Source organism: Scyliorhinus torazame, chromosome 21 (genome assembly GCF_047496885.1).
Source record: "Scyliorhinus torazame isolate Kashiwa2021f chromosome 21, sScyTor2.1, whole genome shotgun sequence".
NCBI classification, from domain to species: domain Eukaryota; kingdom Metazoa; phylum Chordata; class Chondrichthyes; order Carcharhiniformes; family Scyliorhinidae; genus Scyliorhinus; species Scyliorhinus torazame.
The window spans coordinates 87,983,071-88,004,839 of NC_092727.1; the positions used below are offsets into that span (position 1 = coordinate 87,983,071).

General features: G+C 46.0%; 2 protein-coding genes across 7 annotated transcripts in view; both read right to left on the reverse strand.

Moving 5' to 3' along the window:
• Window positions 1-4,150, reverse strand: part of rdm1 (RAD52 motif containing 1) — a 50,403-nt gene extending 46,253 nt beyond the window's left edge. For 4 of the 5 annotated variants that reach the window (XM_072487034.1, XM_072487033.1, XM_072487031.1 and 1 more), the window contains exons 1-2: window positions 4,000-4,138; window positions 1,224-1,403 (exon numbers count right to left, since the gene is read on the reverse strand). In XM_072487034.1, the coding sequence (XP_072343135.1) occupies window positions 1,224-1,403; window positions 4,000-4,116 (297 nt within the window). In that variant the 5' untranslated portion in view covers window positions 4,117-4,138. Of the gene's footprint in view, window positions 1-1,223; window positions 1,404-3,999 lie in introns of all 5 variants that reach the window. The other variant, XM_072487032.1, reaches the window with a different exon arrangement.
• A 2,575-nt stretch (window positions 4,151-6,725) lies between these two features.
• The window catches only part of gh1 (growth hormone 1), an 81,101-nt gene continuing 66,057 nt past the window's right edge, over window positions 6,726-21,769 (reverse strand). The window contains exons 1-5 of one of the 2 annotated variants that reach the window (XM_072487037.1): window positions 11,961-12,017; window positions 10,723-10,886; window positions 10,462-10,578; window positions 9,879-10,019; window positions 6,726-7,223 (exon numbers count right to left, since the gene is read on the reverse strand). In XM_072487037.1, coding sequence (XP_072343138.1) covers window positions 7,023-7,223; window positions 9,879-10,019; window positions 10,462-10,578; window positions 10,723-10,886; window positions 11,961-11,970 — 633 coding nt within the window. In that variant the 5' untranslated portion in view covers window positions 11,971-12,017 and the 3' untranslated portion in view covers window positions 6,726-7,022. Of the gene's footprint in view, window positions 7,224-9,878; window positions 10,020-10,461; window positions 10,579-10,722; window positions 10,887-11,960; window positions 12,018-21,769 lie in introns of those variants that run through there. The other variant, XM_072487036.1, reaches the window with a different exon arrangement.

The following is a 21,769-nucleotide window of genomic DNA, read 5'->3' on the forward strand; positions in this document are numbered from 1 at the left end:
CTTCAGAAAGGATATATTTGCCTCAGAAGCAATACAGCACAGATTCACCAGAATGACACTGGAACTAAAAGTATTAAAATATGAAGAACAGATCAGTAGGACTAGGCTTGCGTCCCTTTGAATAGAACGGTGATCTAATTGAGGCATTTTAAGAAAGTTTAAGGATTTAATAAGCCAGATGGAGCAAAACTATTTCCTCTGGTAGGAGAGTTTAAAACAAGACAACTTAAAATTAAGAGTTGGTCATTCAGAAGTGATGCTAGAAGGCATCTCTTCACAAATAGTGAAATTCTGCAATTCTGTCTCTCAAGACACAAGTTACATCTCATCTGGAACATTGTGCCCATTTCTGGCCGCCATACTTGGAGAACGATGTGAATGCTTTGGACAGAGTACAGAGGAGATTCACGAGAATGATTCCAGGGTTAAACAACTATAGCTATAATGATAGTCTTGAGATGTTGGGTCTGATTTCTTTGGAAAAAGGCTGAGAGGAAACTTGATATTGAGGTATTAAGATCTGGAGGGGCATAAATAGTGAGAAACCGTGACCTGATTGTGTGCCAAATGGCCTCCTTCTGCTGTAAGGATTCTGTGAAAAAGCTGTTGAGGCGAGATCAATTGAAAATGTCAAAACTTTTTTTTTTTAGATAATGGTATTAAAGAATATGGAGCAAGGCAGGTAAATGGCATTGACATACAGATAACCACAATCTAACAACTGAATGGGAGAACAGCCTCCATAGGTTAAATTTTGTTCCATTAATCTTAACAAATCAATCTGTGTGCAGCACTGTAACACATGTGCTTTCATTCCACAGACAAGAAAAACATAAATAAAGCTGGTTAAAAACATTTTAGAATTCCAATAAGGAATTATTTAGTTCATTACACAGATCACTGGACAAATGAACTGCCATGTATTTGTTGCCCAAATAGCTATAAATTAATGAGAATGTCTTACTTCAATTGCAGGTTAATATCAGACCAGCCAGTCTGCGTGGAATAGTATTAAACTAGAAAAATATGACTAAGTAAAAAAATAGCTACAAATGAAAAATCAGATTTAACTGTAGTCAGGCAAAACCACTGGGATGATGGAGGTAGCCTGTTTTATTCTGAAGAGTGATATGGGGTGAAAAGGTGGTCGAATGTGATAAGTGTTCAAAGTTAACAAAAATGTAATTCTTATAAAATCCAGGTCATTTCAAATTACTCCTCACCTTCAAAGGAACCCTTTGGAATAAACATTGCTTATTTGTGTCATTCTGGGCCCTGCCAGCATTCAATGCGGAATAGAATTTGACAATGGCGTAATAACCTGGTTCAGCTACAGCAGCATTCCTGCACACCCGCACAGAGTAGAGAAGTCCAAACTTGGAGAAAACTTTGAAAATGCAATCCTAGGGTATACAGAAAAGATCACCAGTAATTAGCGGACCACTCCCCATTTCCCTCAGTGCACATCCCATGCCACCCCCCCCATCCCCATGTCCACCTCCACAACTGTAGCCGTTTCCTCTCCTCACTCCCTCTATACCCCCCATCCCAGCAGTGGCAATTCCCCCCTCTCCCCCCAGCAGTGGTTGTACCCTCAATTTTTCACAAGAGCATAAGAAATGGGAGAAGGCAGAGTAAACTGAACGGCCCCGCAAGCCTGTTCCTTCATTCAGTATAATCAGGGCCAAGCATCGACACTTTCCTGCCCACTCCCCAGGTCTCTCGATTCCCCGAGACACCAAACTCTGTCCATTTCAGCCTGAAATATATGGAGCATCTGCAACCCTGTGGGTTAGAGGATTCCAAAGATTCATACCTTTTCATTGCAGACATTTCTCCTCGTCTCATCCTGAATGATCAGATCCTTCTCCTGAGACTGTGCACCCCATGTTCTAGATCCTCCAGCCAGGGAACACAACCTGTGTGTCTACCTGATGAAGCCCCAGAATACTCTGGAGAGTGTCATAGAATTTACAGTGCAGGAGGCCAGTCGGCACATCGAGTCTGCACCAGCCTTTGGAAAGAGCACCCTCCACCCTATCCCCGTATCCCCACCCAATCTTTTTGAACACTAAGGCCAATTTAGCTTGGCAAATCCACCTAACCTGCACATCTTTGGACTGTGGGAGGAAACCGGAGCACCCGGAGGAAACCCACGCAGATATGGAGAACGTGCAGACTCCGCACAGACAGTGACTCAAGCCAGGAATCGAACCTGGGACCCTGGAGCTGTGAAGCAACTGTGCTACCATGCTGTCGTTCTTCTAAACACTAGACAGTATAAGCCCAATTTAGTCGGCCTCGCATAGGACCAATGAACATTGCAAACACACCCCTCCTTAAATAAGGAGATCAAAACAGTGCACAGCATTCCAGATGTGGTCACATCATAAGATTTTGTTTGAGTACTCCAATCAACCTTAACATAAAATGACAACTTGTCAGTTATCTTCTGAGCTGCTTGCTGTACCTGCATGCTAACTTCCTGGATTTCTGTGAGTACCAAGTTCCTCTGAAAATCAATATTGAAAGGTCACACACCTTTGAAAAATATTCTCACATTCTATGTTCTATTCTCTTCCCACATCTACAGCAGGGAGTTTCAAACCCCCTCTGCAGCAGGGTTCAGTTTCTCTCTCTTCTAACCGCTCCCCCCCCCCACCCCAAGCAGGGTTCAGTTTCTCTCTCTTCCCCCCGCCCCCCCTCACAGGGTTCAGTTTCTCTCTTCCCCACCCCAAACCACAGGGTTGTCTTTCTCTCTGCCCCTCTTTCCAGCCCTCCCCCTGCAAAGCAGGGCCAGTTTCTCTCACCGCTTCCCTGCAGCACCCCCCAGGCACGGTCACTTTCTTCTTTCCCCGCCCCAGGCAGGGTCAGTTTCTCACCTGCCCCCCCCCCCCCCCCCCCCCCCAAAAGCAGCTTCAGATTTTCCCCCCCCCACTCCTCCCAGCAGGGTCAAATCCTCTCTCCCACCCCCCCTCCCCTTCAGGGTCAAATTCTTCCCCCCCCCCCCCCTTCCCCTCAGGGTCAGATTCTTCCACCCCCCCCCCCTTCCCCTCAGGGTCAGATTCTTCCACCCCCCTCCCTCCCCTCTCCCAGCAGGGTCAGATTCAACCCCTCCCTGCCCCCCCTCCTCCCAGCAGGGTCAGATTCAACCCCTCCCACCCTCCCCCTCCTCCCAGCAGGGTCAGATTCTACCCCACCCTCCTCCCAGCAGGGTCAGATTCTACCCCACCCTCCTCCCAGCAGGGTCAGATTCTACCCCACCCTCCTCCCAGCAGGGTCAGATTCTACCCCACCCTCCTCCCAGCAGGGTCAGATTCTACCCCACCCTCCTCCCAGCAGGGTCAGATTCTACCCCACCCTCCTCCCAGCAGGGTCAGATTCTACCCCACCCTCCTCCCAGCAGGGTCAGATTCTACCCCACCCTCCTCCCAGCAGGGTCAGATTCTACCCCCCCCTCCCCCTCCTCCCAGCGGGGTCAGATTCTACCCCACCCTCCCCCTCCTCCCAGCAGGGTCAGATTCTACCCCACCCTCCCCCTCCTCCCAGCTGGGTCAGATTCTACCCCACCCTACCCGCAGGGCAAGATTCTACCCCCCCCCCCCCCCCCACAAGCAGGGCAGGATTCTCCACCAGTCAGTTTCTCCTCCCCCTCCCACATGCACAGTTTGTCATACCACCCCTCGCACCAAGCATGGTCAGATTCCCCCCACCCCCAAAGCAGGATCCGTTTCCCCTACTTCAGCAGGGTCAGTTTCTCTCACCCTGCCCCCCAAAGCGGGGTCAGTTGCGTCTCTCCCCCCTGCAGGGTCTGAATCTTCCCCACCCTCCCAGCAGGCTGTTTCTCCCTCCCACATCCTAGCACGGTCAATTTCTTCCTCCTCCTCCTCCTCCTCCTCCCCCCGTAGGGTCAGTTTCTTTCTTTCCCCCCGCCCCCAGCAGGGTCAGTTTCGACCCCCTCTCCTCCCCAAGCAGGGTCAGCTCCACCTCGGCACTCACATAAACTTCTGCCTCGAATTCTCTGGGCAGAATATTACAGACAAACAGGGTTTTATTATTTCCGGTCGGTATTTTAAAGTCCACGATGTCCACCTGAACCGGAGCCGCCGCCGCCATCTCCGCCGGCCCAGCCGCCTCCTGTCACTCAGGCCGGTTTCCATGGTGAACGCTGGCTCCTGATTGGCCGTCACAATAATCCCCGCCCACTGGCTGCTCTGCCCCCTGATAGGCTGATCCGGTTGGGGCGCAGTTTCATTGATCCTTTAGTCGGAATGCAGAGTGCAGAGCCATGTGTTAGACCCCCAGGGGAAAGGGCTTTTTATAACTAACACTTAATCACTGAATTCTTGCAGTGCAGAAGGAGTCCATTCGGTCCATCGTGTCTGCACCAGCTCTCCGAATGAGCAATTCTCCCCTTAACCCTGGCCATTATTCCTTTTCAGGTAACAGTCTAATTCCCTTTTGGATGGTTCCAATGAACCTTCCCCCGCCACACCCTCAGGCAGTGAATTCAGTGTGAAATGTCAGGAAGCAAGCAGGACAACTGGTAGTGACCCTGTTCTGTGAACCATTTCCTCGTAGTTGCAATCAATGGCGGATTGCCACTCCGTAACGGCTTAACCTGCACTTAAAATGGAACTAGTGACATCGAAACAAACCTGTTGGACTTTAACCTGGTGTTGTAAGACTTCGTACTGTGCTCACCCCAGTCCAACGCCGGCATCTCCACATCATGGCTTAAAATGGAAAGCGTCTGTCTCATCCAACCTTCCTAACTCAGGCCGGGTGAGCCAGAGAAAGTGAATTGCTCCAATTGAAAGGGAGAAGGCAAGTTTGGAAGGTAATTGAATGGGATGTAGGAGTGGGGGTTCAGACATCGGCAGAGGGGGCCCCGATTTGAACATGGGACGGATCTAGACATGGGGGAGGGGTTTGGACATGGGGGGGAACCTGGACATGGGGGCACTGGACATTGGGAGGGAGGGAGGGTAGATTCAGACATCAGGGGTGTTGAGGGTTCAGGCATCAGGAGTGAGGAGTTGGACATCAAGGGGGTTGTGAGCGGAGGTGTCGACATGGGGCTGGGTCGGGGGGATGATCAAATCAGTGTCAGATCAGAGAGCGTTGCCAGCCAAGAAGGGTTTAGGTCAGGGAACTGGTTGGTTTGATTTGATTTATTGTCACATGTACCAGCGTATAGTGAAAAGAATTTTTCTGCGGTTGAGGGAACATACATAGTACATACATAGTAGACAAAGAGAATAATCAACAGAAAATGGATGGGGGGGGGCGGATCCAGCCCAGTCGGGTCGGGGGGAGTACGTTGAGGGGGGGTTGGTGAATCTTGTGCAGGTGAGGAATACCATGAGGGGGATGCTTGGTTGGGGGTCCACTGGGAGATGGGGGTGTAGGCGTGCACAGTGTGGGCTTAGTCTGGGTGTTTAAAATTGTTCCTTCAACGATGGAAATGATTTTTTTCCTTCTCTCTGAGTAACTATGAGTGTAAAACTGGCAAAACCATCCAAAGTTAGCAATCTAAATTTCTCTGTCAGATAGTTCCCAACCCAGCGCAATTGTCCAGGGGATGTTAGCCCTTCTGAACAATTGCAGGGAAACTCTTACGTGGGAACTTGCTGGAGGACTCACTCAGGTCACTGATCGGAAAACGTACATAGGAATACATCAGATATATATAGCATAAAAACAGACCACTCAACACAATCAATAATTGCTCCATTTGATCTCCCCCTGGTAAATGCAATAGCTTTCACAATGGAAGCTTTACAACTTTTAAGATGTTTCCCAATGCTGCTATGAAACTTCCTTAAGTTGGTTAGCACATTGCTAATTCGAACATTCAAGCAAGGAGCAGGAGTAGGCCATTTGGACGTTCTAATTATATCTCACGAGCAAACTCTAACATTAGAACAGTAAGAAGAGAAGGCCATTTGGATGCTCGAGCCCGCTTTGCCATTTAATAAGATCATGGCTGATTTGATAGTAACCTCAAATCTGCATCGCGTCTATCCCTATTAAACTATCACCCCATTGCTTACAAAAATCTAGCCACCTCAGCCTTAAAAATATTCAAATATTCTGCTTTCTGCTGCCATTTCTGGAGGAGAGTTCTAAAGACTCACGATAATCTTTGAGTGAAAAGATTTTCCCTCACCTATGTTTTAAATGGGTGGTCTAGTATTTTTATGGGTGGTCTAGTATTTTTAAACAGTGATCCTCATTCTAGATTCTCCCACAAGAGGAAACATCCTCTCCACATCCACCCTGCTGAGACCCCCTTCAGGATCCTATATGTTTCAAACAAGTCACCTTACTGTTCTAATGTTAGAGTTTGCTCAGGGGATTCAATTAGATTTGAAAGAAATATCATTGTCTTTTTGAATTTGTAGACACAACAAACATGGATTTTTGAAACATGTCTTACACAAAGGATACAATTTAAAAAAGATGATTACAACTCTTACTACATATAGCAAGGTTTGCAGTGTTAGATGCAAATATTTTTAAAGTTACACTTTGACATGATTTTTTTTTACATCAGGGGTCAATGTAGAAGATGCCTTAATCTGCATCTACTTGTGCTAAAACTGACCTGCAAGTGCTTGAAACTGATACTCGGTGCCCAAAATGCAAAGTGTCCCATTCTTGAGCATGATCACATCAATTAAAGGAAAATTCTCAAAAATGTTTAAGAAAGCAATCAGAGATTTGTTGGCAATTCAATGCAATAATTTATTGCAAAATGCAAGATAAATATTTGCTAGGTTTTACTAAGAAATGTAGGATATTGATCACAATTACAGAAAAATATGCACCTACAGAAAAATATTTTCCACGGTTCCTATATCCCTGCAACTAAATTTCAGAGACCCAACATTGGTTATAACATATACAACTATATAGATATATTAGTTACTTTTAAATAATCAACTTTAAGACATTCTGTGTAACATTCTGAGTGTCTTTATCGAGCTTTCCTCGCTCATTTTGTCTATAACCTTACACTACACAGTACAGTTACTCTCTGCAAAACGTTTGCAATTCATAACTTTCAGGTAGGTTTCAACTTTGTGCATATCCTTCTTAAAACAAGCCAGGAGACCATAGTTTTTCATCAAAGCTTCCTCATTTAAGTTTCCATCGAACCTTTCATAGGAAAATTTCAACCAGGCAAAACCTTGCGAAGAACCTCCATCTTCCAGAGTCTGGGAAATGATAGAGAAATTTAGTTTTAAAGCAGTTTTGTAAAGGGAGCATCTATTCAAAAACGCAGATAACACACAGTACACATGGAGCATTGGTCAAGAATATTATGAATCCTGGGATTCAGTTGAAAGCTAACAGTTTGTAATTATGGTTTATGCATTGCCTGAATGAACCTTCTGACATGTGCTATCTTTTCCTCTATGTGTAATGTTATACAAGTGAGAGGTATTGTAACAATGAATAAGTAAATGGCTTGATGAAGCAGGTAAATTCATGGATATCTTTTGAGTAAGAGTATCCTTGGAAACTAGCCCTAGGAATAGATCAGGCTTATATAAAATGATGAGGAGAAAATAAACGATTGAGTTCATTGAGTTCATTACTTGCACAGCTTTGCTTACAGATTTCAACCATTCCATTTGATTTACTATGGAAAGATTCTTCAAAATATAATTTATTTCCTTTTTCTGCTCTTTTTCCTCTTCATTCCTTCTCACTACTTTAATAACATAAGACCATAAGGTGTAGGAGGAAAATTAAGCCATTTGGCTGGCCCATGTATCTCATCCCTATTCTCCTGCCTTCTCCCCATAGCGGGCTGATCCCCTTATTATTCAATAACCTATCTATCTTTGTCTTAAAGACACTCAATGACTTGGCCTCCACAGCCTTCTGCAACAATGGGTTCCACAGATTCACTACGCTCTGGCTGAAGCAACTCCTCCTCATCTCAGTTTTAAAGGATCGTCCCATCAGTCTGAGGCTGTGCCCTCGGGTTCCAGTTTTTCCTCCAAGTGGAAACATCCTCTCCATGTCCACTCTATCTAGGCCTCTCAGTATTCTGTAAGTTTTGAAAAGAACTTCCCTCATCCTTCTAAACTCTGTCAAATACAGACCCAGAGTCCTCAACTGCTCCTTATATGACAAGTCCTTCATTCCAGGATCGTTCTTGTGAACCTCCTCTGGACCCTTTCCAAGGCCAGCACAGATACGGGGCCCAAAACTGTTCACAGTATTCCAAATGGGGTCTGACCAGAGCCTTATACAGCCTCAGCAGTATGTCTCTGCTCTTATTCAAGCCCTCTCAAAATGAGTGCCTTTCTAACTGCCAACTGAACTTGCATGTTAACCTAATGTGAAACCTTGTTACATGATTTCTAATTAATATTCCATATATTTTGTCGAATTATTCATTACTATGTATGTGTAAATGCTGTGCTGACCTTGCTCCACACTCTGGTGACCCATAAATTTCAATCTCCTTTTGCAAACACAATCTAAAGGCTCCGAAGAGTCATATTAGACGCCAAATATTAATGCTGCCAGACTTAATGAGTTTTTCCACCATTTTCTGTTTTTATTTCAGATCCAGCAACCCCAGTATTGTGCTTTTATTCAGAGGCTCATCTTGCCAGCTATTGAACTGGTTGCATTGCAGTTGAACATTACATTGTTAAAACAATCGATCAGGCAGCATGATGGCACAGTGGGTTAGCCCTGCTGCCTCACCGCACTAAGGACCCAGGTTCGAATCCCGGCTCTGGGTCACTGTCCGTGTGGAGTTTGCACAGTCTCCCTTAGTTTGCGTGGGTTTCGCCCCCACAACCCAAAGATGTGCAGGGTAGGTGGATTGGCCACGCTAAATTGCCCCCTAATTGGAAAAAATGAATTGGGTACTCTAAATTTATTTTAAAAAACAATCCGTCCAACATATGATAGTTTCATTATCACAATAGTGAGCTCATCCGGCCACCTAATCAGTCGTTTTGTTAATAGTTTTGGCAGAGTAGGCACTCTTATTGTTAACATCTGAAGGGTTAAAATCCGTCTGTCATTACCTTTCCCACCCAAGTAATTGATCCGTAACTCTTTGAATCCTACAAATCGTATGTTCATCGCCCTGCCAAAGAAATCATCAACTTGGATGCAGTTAGCAGCTTATTCCGTCTGTAGAGCATCATCCAAAATGCACCACCGACAATTAATTACTTTCCAAGTGCAATCCTTATTGATGCGAAGGTGTCGTTTAAATTCAGCAGCTACACTGATATCAGTCAAAATGGTCCCCTCGATATCATTCACCTAACGTGAAGAACAGAGATCAAGGTTCCTAACTCAGTTCCCATCGCTGCTCCTAACTACTTATTATCGATTTTCTTTCTTTCCGTTGTTGGATCAGTTTTCGCCTGGTGAGTGATTTTTGAATAATTGAATGAGCTTTATTTTTGGTTTTTGTAAGCTTGATATGTGGAACTGCATCAGTTAGCTGCACAAATAGATTGGATTACCCAGTTCAACTAAATACAATTACATCTTGAAAAGGTATTGCGGTTGATTGGGGAGGTGCTTACTGTACGTTGCTTTTAAATTCGTATTCACATCAAGGTCAAAAAGCCCGAAAGTACTCTGGGCCGCTTACCCCATTATCTCTTTCACCAAATTAACATACACACAAACAAATCGTGCTTTCTAGCTATTTTAAAACAGGTACCGTAAAACGTACCTAAACCAACGAAAGACTAAACGAATGCTTGAAACAAGGTCCAAATTGAATGGGTCAACATTTCGTCTTTCCTGCCACATTACCTCCCCGTTTCGAAACGCTGACACGTTTCATCCCTCTAAGTAGCGCTGGTTGCATTGTGTACACCTACCTTCATCAGAGCAGAGATGCCTTCTTCCAGGTCCCGCAATTTGTCATAGACCCTGTCCGAGGTCCTGAAAGCTCGACTGTTCTGAACGGGATTGAGCCAGGACTGAATGAGCAGCAGCGAGTACAGGAGCAGCTCGCTATCCTGTAAGAGAAGGCGAATTGTAACTTGTTATTCCAATCACTTCCAGTTATAGTACGGATCTTTTTCTTTCTAACTTCGAAATGCACGGAGAGTCAGGGAACAATTTTTTAAAACGCTCGGTTACCTTTGACTGTATTGGGTGGTTAAATAGTGTCTTTAACTGTGTAGAGTTAGAGTCATTATCGAGTTGGACTCAGTCACGGTCTGTGGAGTCATGCATATTGCCGAGGTAAATGTTACAAACTTTAGTTCGTTCAGGAATGTCCAATACAAGGACAAAAACTCGATTGGCGATAATTACCATATGGTTTTGCACCGAAGACATTTACTATCTATCTTTGTCCTAGCGACAGAAACTATGAAGCAAAAAAACCCCAACATGTGTTAAAAGTAAGGCTAAATTTAGGTTCGGATGTTTTGTTTATGTTTGTGTTTAAATTACCGATCGTTGCTGGGCATCCTCTTTGCCAGTAGGTGCTGGGATGGTTTCAGACTGGCAGAAAGCAGAAGGCGAACTCTTGTGAGAATGGCGCTGCTCCTCGGGGATATATTTTCGTTCCTGTTGAGGGGGTGGGGGGGGGGGGAATAAAAGACACACACATGCAAATTAGACGCAGGTCCCTCTCCTTGGGGCTCCACAACAAAGCAATCGTTCAAGCTCATTATCTCCCACAATAACTTGCGTTTATGGTTGGCTACGTACGAAATCCTTGCAGGATTCAGCGGCGACGAGGTGCAGGTGCTGAGCCCTGTGCACAGCCTTTGCGAAAAGATCAGACAGAGGCAGCAGAGGGTACGCTTCCAGATCTCTGGGGCACAGCATGGAACCCCACACCAGGGCCAAGGCAACGGAACACAGTGACAAACCTAGCGTGGGGAAGGAGCAAAGAAAAGCCTGAAAATGTATCTTGTTTCTAAAAAAAAGGGGGAGGGGTACAACATAGAACATACAGTGCAGAAGAAGGCCATTTGACCCACCGAGTCTGCACCGATCCACTTAAGCACTCACTTCCAACCTATCCCCGTAACCCAATAACCCCTCCTAACCTTTTTGGTCACTAAGGGCAATTTATCATGGCCAACCCACGTAACCTGCACGTGTTTGGACTGTGGGAGGAAACCAGAGTACCCAGAGGAAACCCACGCAGACTGGGGAGAACGTGCAGACTCCGCACAGACAGTGACCCAGCGGGGAATCGAACCTGGGACCCTGGCACTATGAAGCCACAGTGCTATCCGCTTGTGCTACCGTGCTGCCCAATGAAGAGACACATAAGTTAGGCAGTCAGAGATATGGGAAGATGCAGGTCAAAGAACACCCTATACTGTAAGATTGGCCGAGAAATCAACAAGAATGGAAAAGGTTTGTATCTGAGCATCAGGAGGAAAGGACAAGGATTCCGTTGACTCCAAACTTCAGAGCAGTTTGAAGTTGCTCTATTTTGGCACCGGGCGAATTGTTGAATTAAAATGCAACACCAGCGTCGCAAACCTAAAGCAGTGGTGAGTTTAGGAATAATTTCTAGCAATGTCCCAGATCTTAAGGGTCCGCACGCCTATTGTCGAATGATGTTCATTGTTAATTTTAAATCTGTGAAAGATAGATTTTTGTTAAGCAAATATATTAGGAATATGGGCCAAAGGCAGGTATATGGAGTTTGGCCACAGATCAACCATGACCGGACAGGCTGGCTGGAGGGGCTGAATGGCCTATTTGACACCTGCCAGTTCAAAGTTCATCGGGTACCAAATACCCAGAGAGTCTGGAATGACTTGGCAGGGCAACACAGGTCGAAACACACCACACAAAACTGAAGCTTGGCAAGGCCAATAAAAGAGAAATGTACGGAAGATGAGAGAGAAAAATAACAAGCTTTCAGATAAAAACTTTTGAATACAAATTAAGCAGACACCACATCAAGACAAACCAGGAAATACTACCTGAAGGCATCCTGTCACTGTAAATAAAGAACAATATGCAGGAAACTATAGACAAGGCAGTCAATTCAAGGATTGTAATGTTACCATCAACTCAACTATTATATATATATCAGTTTGAAATGCATGCATAAATTTATGTTTCAAGAGGAAAAAAACATGTTTTGAATTTAATCCATGCTGCGTTTTTTTCTAATTATGAAAATTACGATTATTTATGTCCCAAACATGTTATTAGAAATACAACCTTTGATTTGTTTGTGTGTTTGGGACAGTATCCTCGCCCATTCACTAAATAAGTGATGCCATTGCACTTTACTTCTGGTAACCTGAACTGGTGACAGGAACAAAAAAACACAACACGGCATGTTTTTATGAAGTGTTTTGACGTGACCACTGTTTCAACTGTGTTTCATTTTGACCCCAGAAAAAAAGAACGCATGCATTGATCGGTAAACATGTCAGTGGTATACATTTCAGAGTGAAGAATGAATAAGACATCACCAGAGAGCTGAGCTGGCGTTGTGTTTATCAACATCTTGCCACTTTGACATTTCTAATCGCCCACAGAAGGTACACAACAGTCAGAAATAGATGTACAAGCGGCACCATCATTACCTCTCAGTGCCCTCTCTCCATAAGGCTTCTAAGAAGCACATATTCAATGGGACTTTGGAAAGTAATATTTCTCCATTTCTCACAGCTATTTTGTGTCAAATCTATCAACCTGTTTTTTTTCTTTACCACTGTCTGCATCAACTGCTTCAAGGGAAAGAAAACTTCTGCGCCATTTTCCTCCCTGCCCCTCTTGCAACCCAAGCATTAGCCAATGTTAACACCTGCGTTAAAATAGGAAAGAGTGAAGCATGAAGTATTGGGAGTGCAGCACCATAACTGGCATCCGCTCAGTGTGTTGTTATGCTCCTGTTCAGTGCACAGAGCTGATTTCCTCTCCAGACTTGCGGCACTGGATAAATACAATATTTGAGCCTGGAAATGGTTGAAAAATACACATTTGTCATAAAAATTGTTTTGAAATTTATCATATATTTTCTGAAATAATATTAGAATGAAAATAATCTCAATGCATATATGTCCTGGCACTTATGTCAACACCAGAATAATAGAATTTACAGTTCTGAAGGAGGCCAGCCAGTCTGCTCCAGCCCTTGGAAAGAGCACCCTACCAAAATCCATACCTCCACCCTATCCCTGTAACCCCAACCAACCTTTTTGGACACTAAGGGCAATTTAGCATGGCCAGTCCACCTAACCTGCACATCTTTGGACTGTCGGAAGAAACTGGAGCACCCAGAGGAAACCCATGCAGACAAGGGGAGAAAGTGCAGACTCCGCACAGACAGTGACCCAAGCTGGGAATCGAATCTGGGACCCTGTAGTTATGAAGCAACTGTGCTAACCACTATGCCACTGTGCTGCCCTTCTAGGGCAAAGACAGTGAGGGATCGGATGCGAGGGCCTAGATGACGAACATGCTGGAGAAGTTGATGGGGGCTGAGGCGTTCCCTCGACCCCTGGAAGTGGATAGAATGCACAGAGCCCTCGCGAAGAAACCCCGAGCGAACGAGCCGCCGAGGGCAATGGTGGTACGTTTGCACCGATTCCTGGACAAGGAACACGTTCTGCGGTGGGCCAAGAAAGAACGGAGCAGCAAGTGGGAGAATTGTGAGCTGCGCATTTATCAAGACCTGGGCGCGGAGTTGGCCAAGAGGCGAGCTGGGTTTAATCTGGCAAAAATGGCCCTCTTTAAGAAGGGGGTGAAGTTCGGGATGTTGTACCCAAGCCCGCCTGTGGGTCACATATCAGGAACGGGATTTTTACTTCGAAACACCAGACAACGTATGGACTTTCATCAAGGAAAAAAGACTGGAGGTGAACTAAAGGCACTGAATCCTTGGAGAGTATTGTCGTGACGATTTGTTGAAAATCACTTTTGTACTTGTTTGAATAAGTAGTGTTATGTGCAATAAGGGACTGTTTCGATGGCTAAAGTTAACTTTGTTTTACTAGGAGCTGGTGAGAGGGTGGGGGTGGTTTCTGTGGTTGTTTTTTCAGTGGCTGTTTTTCCACGTTTTTTTCTGATGTTTGTTTACTGGGGAATGTGATGCTTTGAATATGTTTGTCCAAGTGGGGGGAGAAGGGAGAGAACAATGGGGAGACAGACTGTTGGGTGGGAGCTATCAAGTCAGCTTGGGTCAGCTGACTTACGGAAGCACACTAGGGGACGAGCAGGTGTTAAGCTGGAGCTTGATATGGGGGGTTGGGTTTCTAGTGCTGTTACCCGGGGGGGGGGGGGGGGAGCTGCTTTGCTGACAGGAAGTGCTACTAGGGGACAAATGGGAGGTCAGGGACGGCGAATACCTGAGGGGGGGCTCGAGGAGGCCGGGGGCGCGAGCTCGAGGCTGACCTAAAAAGGTTGTTGGCTAATCGGCAGGGGGGGTGGAGGGGGGGGGGGGGGGGGGGGGGAGCCCCCGACCAGGCTGATTACATGGAACGTTAGACAGTTGAATGGGCCAGTCAAGAGGGCTCGCGTGTTTGCGCATTTTAGGGGGCTGAAGGCGGACGTGGCAATGTTACAAGAGCCACACCTAAAGGCTATAGACCAGACTAGATTGAGAAAAGGGTGGGTTGGCCAAGTATTCCACTCAGGGCTGGACTCAAAGACCAGGGTGGTAGCGATCTTGATCAATAAGCGAGTGGCATTCGAGGCAGGGAGAATCGTGTCAGACATGGGGGACAGGTAAATAATGGTGAGTGGGAAGCTGGAGAGGGTGCGGGTGGTACTCATGAACGTACATGCTCCGAATTGGGATGATGTGGAATTTATGAGGCGGGTATGAGGTATGATCACAGACTTCGAGTCACATAATGTGATCATGGGGGGAAACTTTAATACAGTCATTGATCACCGAATTGGACCGGTCAAAATCCAGACAGGGAGGGTGCCAGCCACGACAAAGGAATTGAAGGGGTTTATGGAACAGATGGAGGGAGTAGATCCATGGAGGTCTGCATGACCAAGGGCGAAAGAGTTTTCTTTTTTCTCCCATGTCCACAAGGTTTATTCTCGCATCGACTTTTTTGTTCTGAGCAGGGCTCTAATACCGGGGTGGTGGATACTGAGTACTCGGCAATCGCAGTGTCAAATCATGCCCCACACTGGGTGGATCTACGGGTTAGTTTGGAGAGAGTTCAACGCCCGCTATGGAGGTTGGATGTGGGCTTGTTAGCAGACAAAGCGATCTGTGGGCGGGTGAACATGTCCATCCAAAACTACCTGGAAACAAATGATACGGGGGAGGTCTCTGCAGCAATGGTTTGGGATGCTTTGAAGGCAGTGGTCAGAGGGGAATTCATCTCGATATGGGCCCACAGAGAAAAGGCGGAACGGGCTGAGAGGGATATGTTAGTTGAGGAGATACTCCAGGTGGACAGGGGATACTCGGAGGCCCCGGAGCTACTGAGGGAGCGGCGGAGGTTACAGGCAGAGTTTGGGCTGTTGACTACAGGGAAAGTGGTGGAACAGCTGAGGAAGCCTAGGTGGGTGATCTATGAGTATGGGGAAAAGGCTAGCAGAATGTTAGCGCAGCAGCTCAGAAAAAGGGATGCGGCCAGGAAGATAGTGAGAGTAAAGAGAAGAGGTGGGATCACGGTCGTGGGCCCATTGGAGGTGAATGATGTGTTTAAGGACTTTTACAGCAACTTATATGGGTCAGAACCCCCGGCTGGGGTGGAGGGGATGAGGCAGTTTTTTGGGTCAGTTGAGGTTCCCAAGGGTGGATGAGGATCTGGTGGAAGGGCTGGGAGCCCCAATTGAAATTGAGGAAATAATTGAGAGGCTGGAGGGCATGCAGTCGGGCAAGGCCCCAGGGCCGGACGGCTACCCGGTGGAATTCTATCAGACTTTTTCGGAAATATTGAGCCCACTGCTGGTGAGGACATTTAATGAAGCACGAGAGAAGAGAGTCCTCCCCCCAACAATGTCGCTGGCCACGATTTCATTGATCCTGAAAAGGGAGAAGGATCCAGAGCAATGCGGGACATACAGGCCAAGTTCTCTACTGAATGTGGACGCCAAACTGCTGGCTAAGATACTAGCCACAAGGATAGAGGATTGTGTCCTGGGCGTGATAGGGGAAGACCAGATGGGATTACCTGTGGGAGGCGCTGGGTAGGTTTGGGTTTGGTGAGGGCTTCATTGACTGGGTCCGGTTGCTCTATCAGGCACCAGTAGCGAGTGTGCATACGAACCGGCTGAGGTCGGGGTATTTTAAACTACACCGAGGGACGAGGCAAGGGTGTCCCCTCTCCCCGCTACTGTTTTCTCTGCTCACAAAGCCATTGGCCATGGTGTTAAATGAAATGAAAAATGAAAATGAAAAAATGAAAATCGCTTATTGTCACGAGTAGGCTTCAATGAAGTTACTGTGAAAAGCCCCTAGTCGCCACATTCCGGCGCCTGTTCGGGGAGGCTGGTACGGTAAGAGCCTCTCGGAACTGGAAAAGGCTAGTTCGGAGGGTGGGGTGGAGCACCGGGTCTTGCTTTTCGCAGATGACCTGCACTTGTATATTTCAGACACATTGGAGGGGATGGGAGATGTTATGCGGATCCTCGGGGAATTTGGTAATTTTTCGGGGTATAAATTGAACATGGGGAAAAGCGAGATGTTCGTGATCCAGGCAAGAGGACAGGAGAACAGACTGGGATAGCTGCCGTTTAGAATGGTAGAAAGGAGCTTTCAGTATCTGGGAATCCAGGTGGCCCGGGAATGGGAGGAACTGCACAAGTTGAACCTATCCAAGCTCGTAGAACAAATGAAAGAGGACTTTTAAGTGATGGGACATGCTCCTGCTATCACTGGCGGGGAGGGTATGGACTGTGAAAATGACGGTCCCTCCCAGATTTCTGTTTGTCCTTCAGTGCCTCCCCCTCTTCATCCCAAGGGCCTTTTTCAAGCAGGTGAATAAGGTTATTGCGGGCTTTATGTGGGCGGGTAAAACCCCGCGAGTGAAGAAAGTGTTGCTGGACCGCAGTTGTGGGGAGGGTGGGTTGGTGCTGCTGAACTTTTGCAATTACTACTGGGCGGTTAATATAGCCATGATTAGGAATTTTGTAGTGGGGAGGGGTCGGTGTGGGAGCGGATGGAGGCGGCATCATGTAAAGACAGAAGTTTGGGAGCACTGATATCGGCACCTCTTCCATTCTCGCTGGCCCGATACTCCACAAGTCCGATGGTGGTGGCGGCTCTGACAATCTGGGGGCAGTGGAGGAGATATAAGAGAGTGGAGGGAGCATCGGTTTGGACCCCGATTTATAATAATCATCAGTTTGTACCGGTAAAGCTGGATGGTGGGTTCCGGAGATGGCAAAGGGCGGGAATTAGGAGGATGGGGGATCTATTTATTGATGGGAGCTTCCCCAGCTTGAAAACCTTGGAGGATAAATTTGAATTGCCGGCAGGGAATGGGTTTAGGTATTTGCAGGTGCAAGACTTCTTGAGAAAACAGGATCCGGCCTTCCCGCTGCTGCCGCCACGGGGGGTACAGGACAGAGTGGTCTCCAGTACCTGGGTGGGAGAGGGGAAGGTATCAGATATTTACCAGGAACTTTTGGATGCAGAGGAAACTCCGGTGGAGGAGCTTAAGGGCAAGTGGGAAGACGAGCTAGGAGGAGGGATAGAAGCGGGTCTGTGGGCGGATGCCCTAAGCAGTGTTAATACATCCTCATCATGTGCCAGACTTAGCCTGATACAATTCAAGGTAGTCCACTGGGCACACATGACGGTGGCCCGTGTTAGACGTCTTAGTTGCTGTGATATGAAGAGTCTAAAGTTCTGTTCCTTTTTCACAAATACCCATTCATTTCATTCCCACAGCCTTTGCACAAAACTCTCACTATACATCACCTCCCAGAGGCCACCTGAAGACCCTTTACGTATTAGTGTCAATTAATGGATACTTAAAATGAATGAGACAACGAATTGCAATGTCTCTTAGCCCATTACTTAACAGTCTCCCCTTGGAGAAAAAAATAATAATTAGGTGAAAACAAAATTTCAAGAAACTCAAAAACACACACATGATTTCCCCCCCTTTTTTTTTTGTTTGGACGAGAGAAAAAAAAACAGTCACAGAAATAAGCGACCTTCATTAGCAATATCCAAAAGTTTCTGTGAACTCGCCCCTCTTTTCGTAAAACAGCCTGACAGTTGATAGCTCCTGTCGACCCATTTAATTTTTGTTATTTCCCCTCTGTCCAACATCTGCTTCAAACTTGCGATGTCTATCCGTAACCTCTTTTCATTGACACTTTTTGCAGAGTGCACATTTTCCCACAGGGATTTATTATCAATGCGACAGTCAATAGGTATATTACCCAAATCCCCTAATCCCAAAATTTCTGTCAATATCATACTTATATAAAAGGCTATATCCACCGCCTCTACAAGGCTTAATGTCTCACCAGCCAAAGTGCTTTTTACCACTCTCCTTATTTTCTTTGTTTCCCACACAAGCGGGCAACATTTACCATTGTTCCCCAAAAGGAAAATTATAAAACCTCCTGCGCTTGAAACACCATCACATAAATTTGCGTAGGACTCATCACTATAAACTATGAGTTTCAAGTACCTAAGGTCACCTAAAACCGGGAACTTCAAAACACACTCCTGCATTTTTAGTTTGGCCAACGCTTTATTTGCTCTTATTATGTCTTCCACTTTGGGATCATTCATTTTTGTACTCAACTCTAAGACATCAAAACCCACGTCCGGTCTAGTCTGTCTACCTAGCCAGTTCAGTTGCCCAATTAAACTTCGCAGTTGCTCTTTTTCTATCTTTGAAAGCATTGCGTCTTTTTGTGAAACTCGGCCACGACTAATTGCTATTGGGCTGATGCTTTCCAAATAAGATTGCTGACGTAAAGTTGCCCCTAACTTAATCTGTCCAATTTCCAGTCCAATATATTTAAATGCACCGGAAGCCTGACTTCCAACCCTGAATTCTTTCCTCAAACCAGAGATTACAATAGCTTCAAAACCACTAGTCCCACCCCACAAATAATCATCGACATGCATCATAAAAATGCCAGAAAGATTTCCTTTATAGTGCCAGTAAAACATTGCACGATCTGCTTTCAACTGGCAACAGCCTAACTTTAACAAAACTGACCTGACCGAAAAATACCAGACTCTAGATCCATCATTTAATCCATATACACATTTGTTCAACTTCCAGAGTACCCCTTCTGTGTTAGCTGCTTCTTTAGGAGGACAGAGAAAAATGTCTCTCTGGAGCTGATGCCCCTGCAAAACTACAGCTTTTATATCTATAGATTTGCATTCCCATGCCTTTGTGGCTAATAGAGCCAAGAAGATCTTTAAAATAACCTTTCCTGCTGTAGGTGAATCTACCCTTGAATCCTGATCTTCTAAGTTTTCTTCAAATCCCCTTGCCATAAGCCTGGCCTTTGCCTTATAAGTTCCATCCGGAAGAACCTTTTCCGTGCAAATCCATCTGAGGGATAGAGCTCTTTGTCCCCTATCCGGTACTTCCGTGTATACCCCAAATTCACTCCCACTATGCAATTCTTGCTGTTTAGCTTCTTTGATAACTTTTTCATCTAATTTATTTGAAGCCACCAAAATCTCACGTGCATGTGGGCTTCTACTCCTATTCGTATTCGCAGTCTTACTCATGTTCCGAGATCTTGATAAACTACGTCCCCTCTCCCGCCTGGTATCTCGTTCTGAACTGCAACTGCTTGATCTTTCCCTTCTGCTGTGGGATGTCCTTTCAATAGTTCTCGACCTTTTCCTGCGGACCTGTTCACTATCTGATGTACTATCTGAACTGGCACTGCGTTTCTGTGCCCTCCATTTTTGAACTTCGTTTTCCCAATCTATTGGCTTGACTCCTTCCCCTGAAACATTCAACCAATGTTTATACTTTCCAGTGGCCTTCCCTGCTCTACTAATAACAGTTGCATCCTTCCATTGACTAGACCCTTCAGGCAAGCATGTCACTTTTGTACCAACTTTTGGCAGTTGCCCTTTCGGAAAAATGGCCTGTCCTAATTCATCAAAAATGTTGTGTTCCTCCACAGAAACCCTGTCTATATCAGTTAATTGGTCCTCATAGTTCTGTAACACATGCGCACCAGATGGCTCTGGTTCCTCGTCATGTCTGTCTGCTCTGTCTAAATTTGAAAATTTGTAATCTGTACCCATTATCACCCAACGAACAGTTTGATTCCCATGTTGCAAAATAATTGTTTATTTGGGCCTTTCCATTCATTAGAATTGTCTCTCTTATAGTATACCATGCCTCCTTGCTGAAAAACGGAATCTGATGACCGTACGTTATGTCTTAAAGCTCTACGAATTCTTTCAGAGACTTCTGCTTCCAAAAAAGCTGTTCTACTGCTATGTAATGCATTTAAATGTTCAGCAAAACCAGAGCTAATTGTAGTCCCCTCCCAAGCTGGAGGCTGGTCATCCAAAATGGATGGAATTTTAGGATTTCTACCAAACACTAATTGATAAGGACTATAGCCCCCAACCATCTGCAATGAATTCTTTATATGTACTGCCCATGCTAAAGCTGAATTTAGCCTGCAATTTGGGCGATCTACCAAAATTTTCTGAAGCATGTCATCGATGACAGCATGATTTCTTTCACAGACACCATTACTAAATGGGCTTTCTGCAGCCGTATTCATAACTCTGATATTCATGTTTTCACACATATCCCTAAACTCATCATGAGCAAATTCTATCCCCATTGTCCGGAAGGAATTTTGCCAGTGGACCCATTCCCGTCCCTATCCATTTTTCCACGATTTGATCCAGAATTACTCTCTTTTCTTTACTTCGTACAATTGTTGATTGACTAAATCTGGTTGCTAAATCTACAAAATGCAAAATAAATATATTATTTTCTTTATCCCAGATCTTAAGGTCCATGGCCACAATGTCGTTAAAATCCCTGGCCAAAGGGACTTCCGGTGACGGCGGGCGGGAGGCAGCCGCACATTGGAGGGCTCCCGTTCGGGAACGGCATTTTTGGGGAGTAACGCCTGGTCCTAGGGCCAGTGACAGCTGTAAATGTCGGAAGATAGCGCAAGGAGAAGAAGGATGTCGAAAACCACCAAAAAAACGGCCGGGAAAAAAGCGGCTGAAAGTCCGTTGGAGAGGGGAAAGGTCACCGCGGGGTCAACAAAGAAAATGGAGGCTGGAGCACCAGGGGAGGCCGCAGTGCTTATGGCTGAAGAACTAACTAAGGTGATGGCTGCGGAATTCCAAAAGCAGTTGGCGCAGATTGAGAAATGTATGGAGATGGTGAGGAAGGAGATGAGGGAGATTTTGAATGTGCTGGTGGAGGAGGCGGTTTCCCCGTTGAAGACGGCGGTGGCGAGCGCAGTGGCGGAGGTGCGAGAGCAAGGGGAGGCGCTGAAGGAAGTGGAGGAGACGGTATTGCAGCACGGTGATCAACTTGCCTCAATGGGGAAGGAGATGCGGAAGGTGATGGACACGAACAAGAATCTGTGAGGAAAAATGGAAGATCTAGAAAACAGATCCAGGCGACAGAATTTGAGGGGCGTGGGGCTGCCCGAAGGAGTTGAAGGACCGAAGCCGACTGAGTATTTTGCCGCGATGCTGGCAAAACTATTGGGGGAGGGGGAGGACCCCTCCCGATATGAACTGGATCGGGCTCATTGGTCGTGGAGGCCTGTACCAAAGGCGAGTGAGCCGCCAAGGGCAGTGACTCTGTGCTTCCGTAGGTACAGGGTG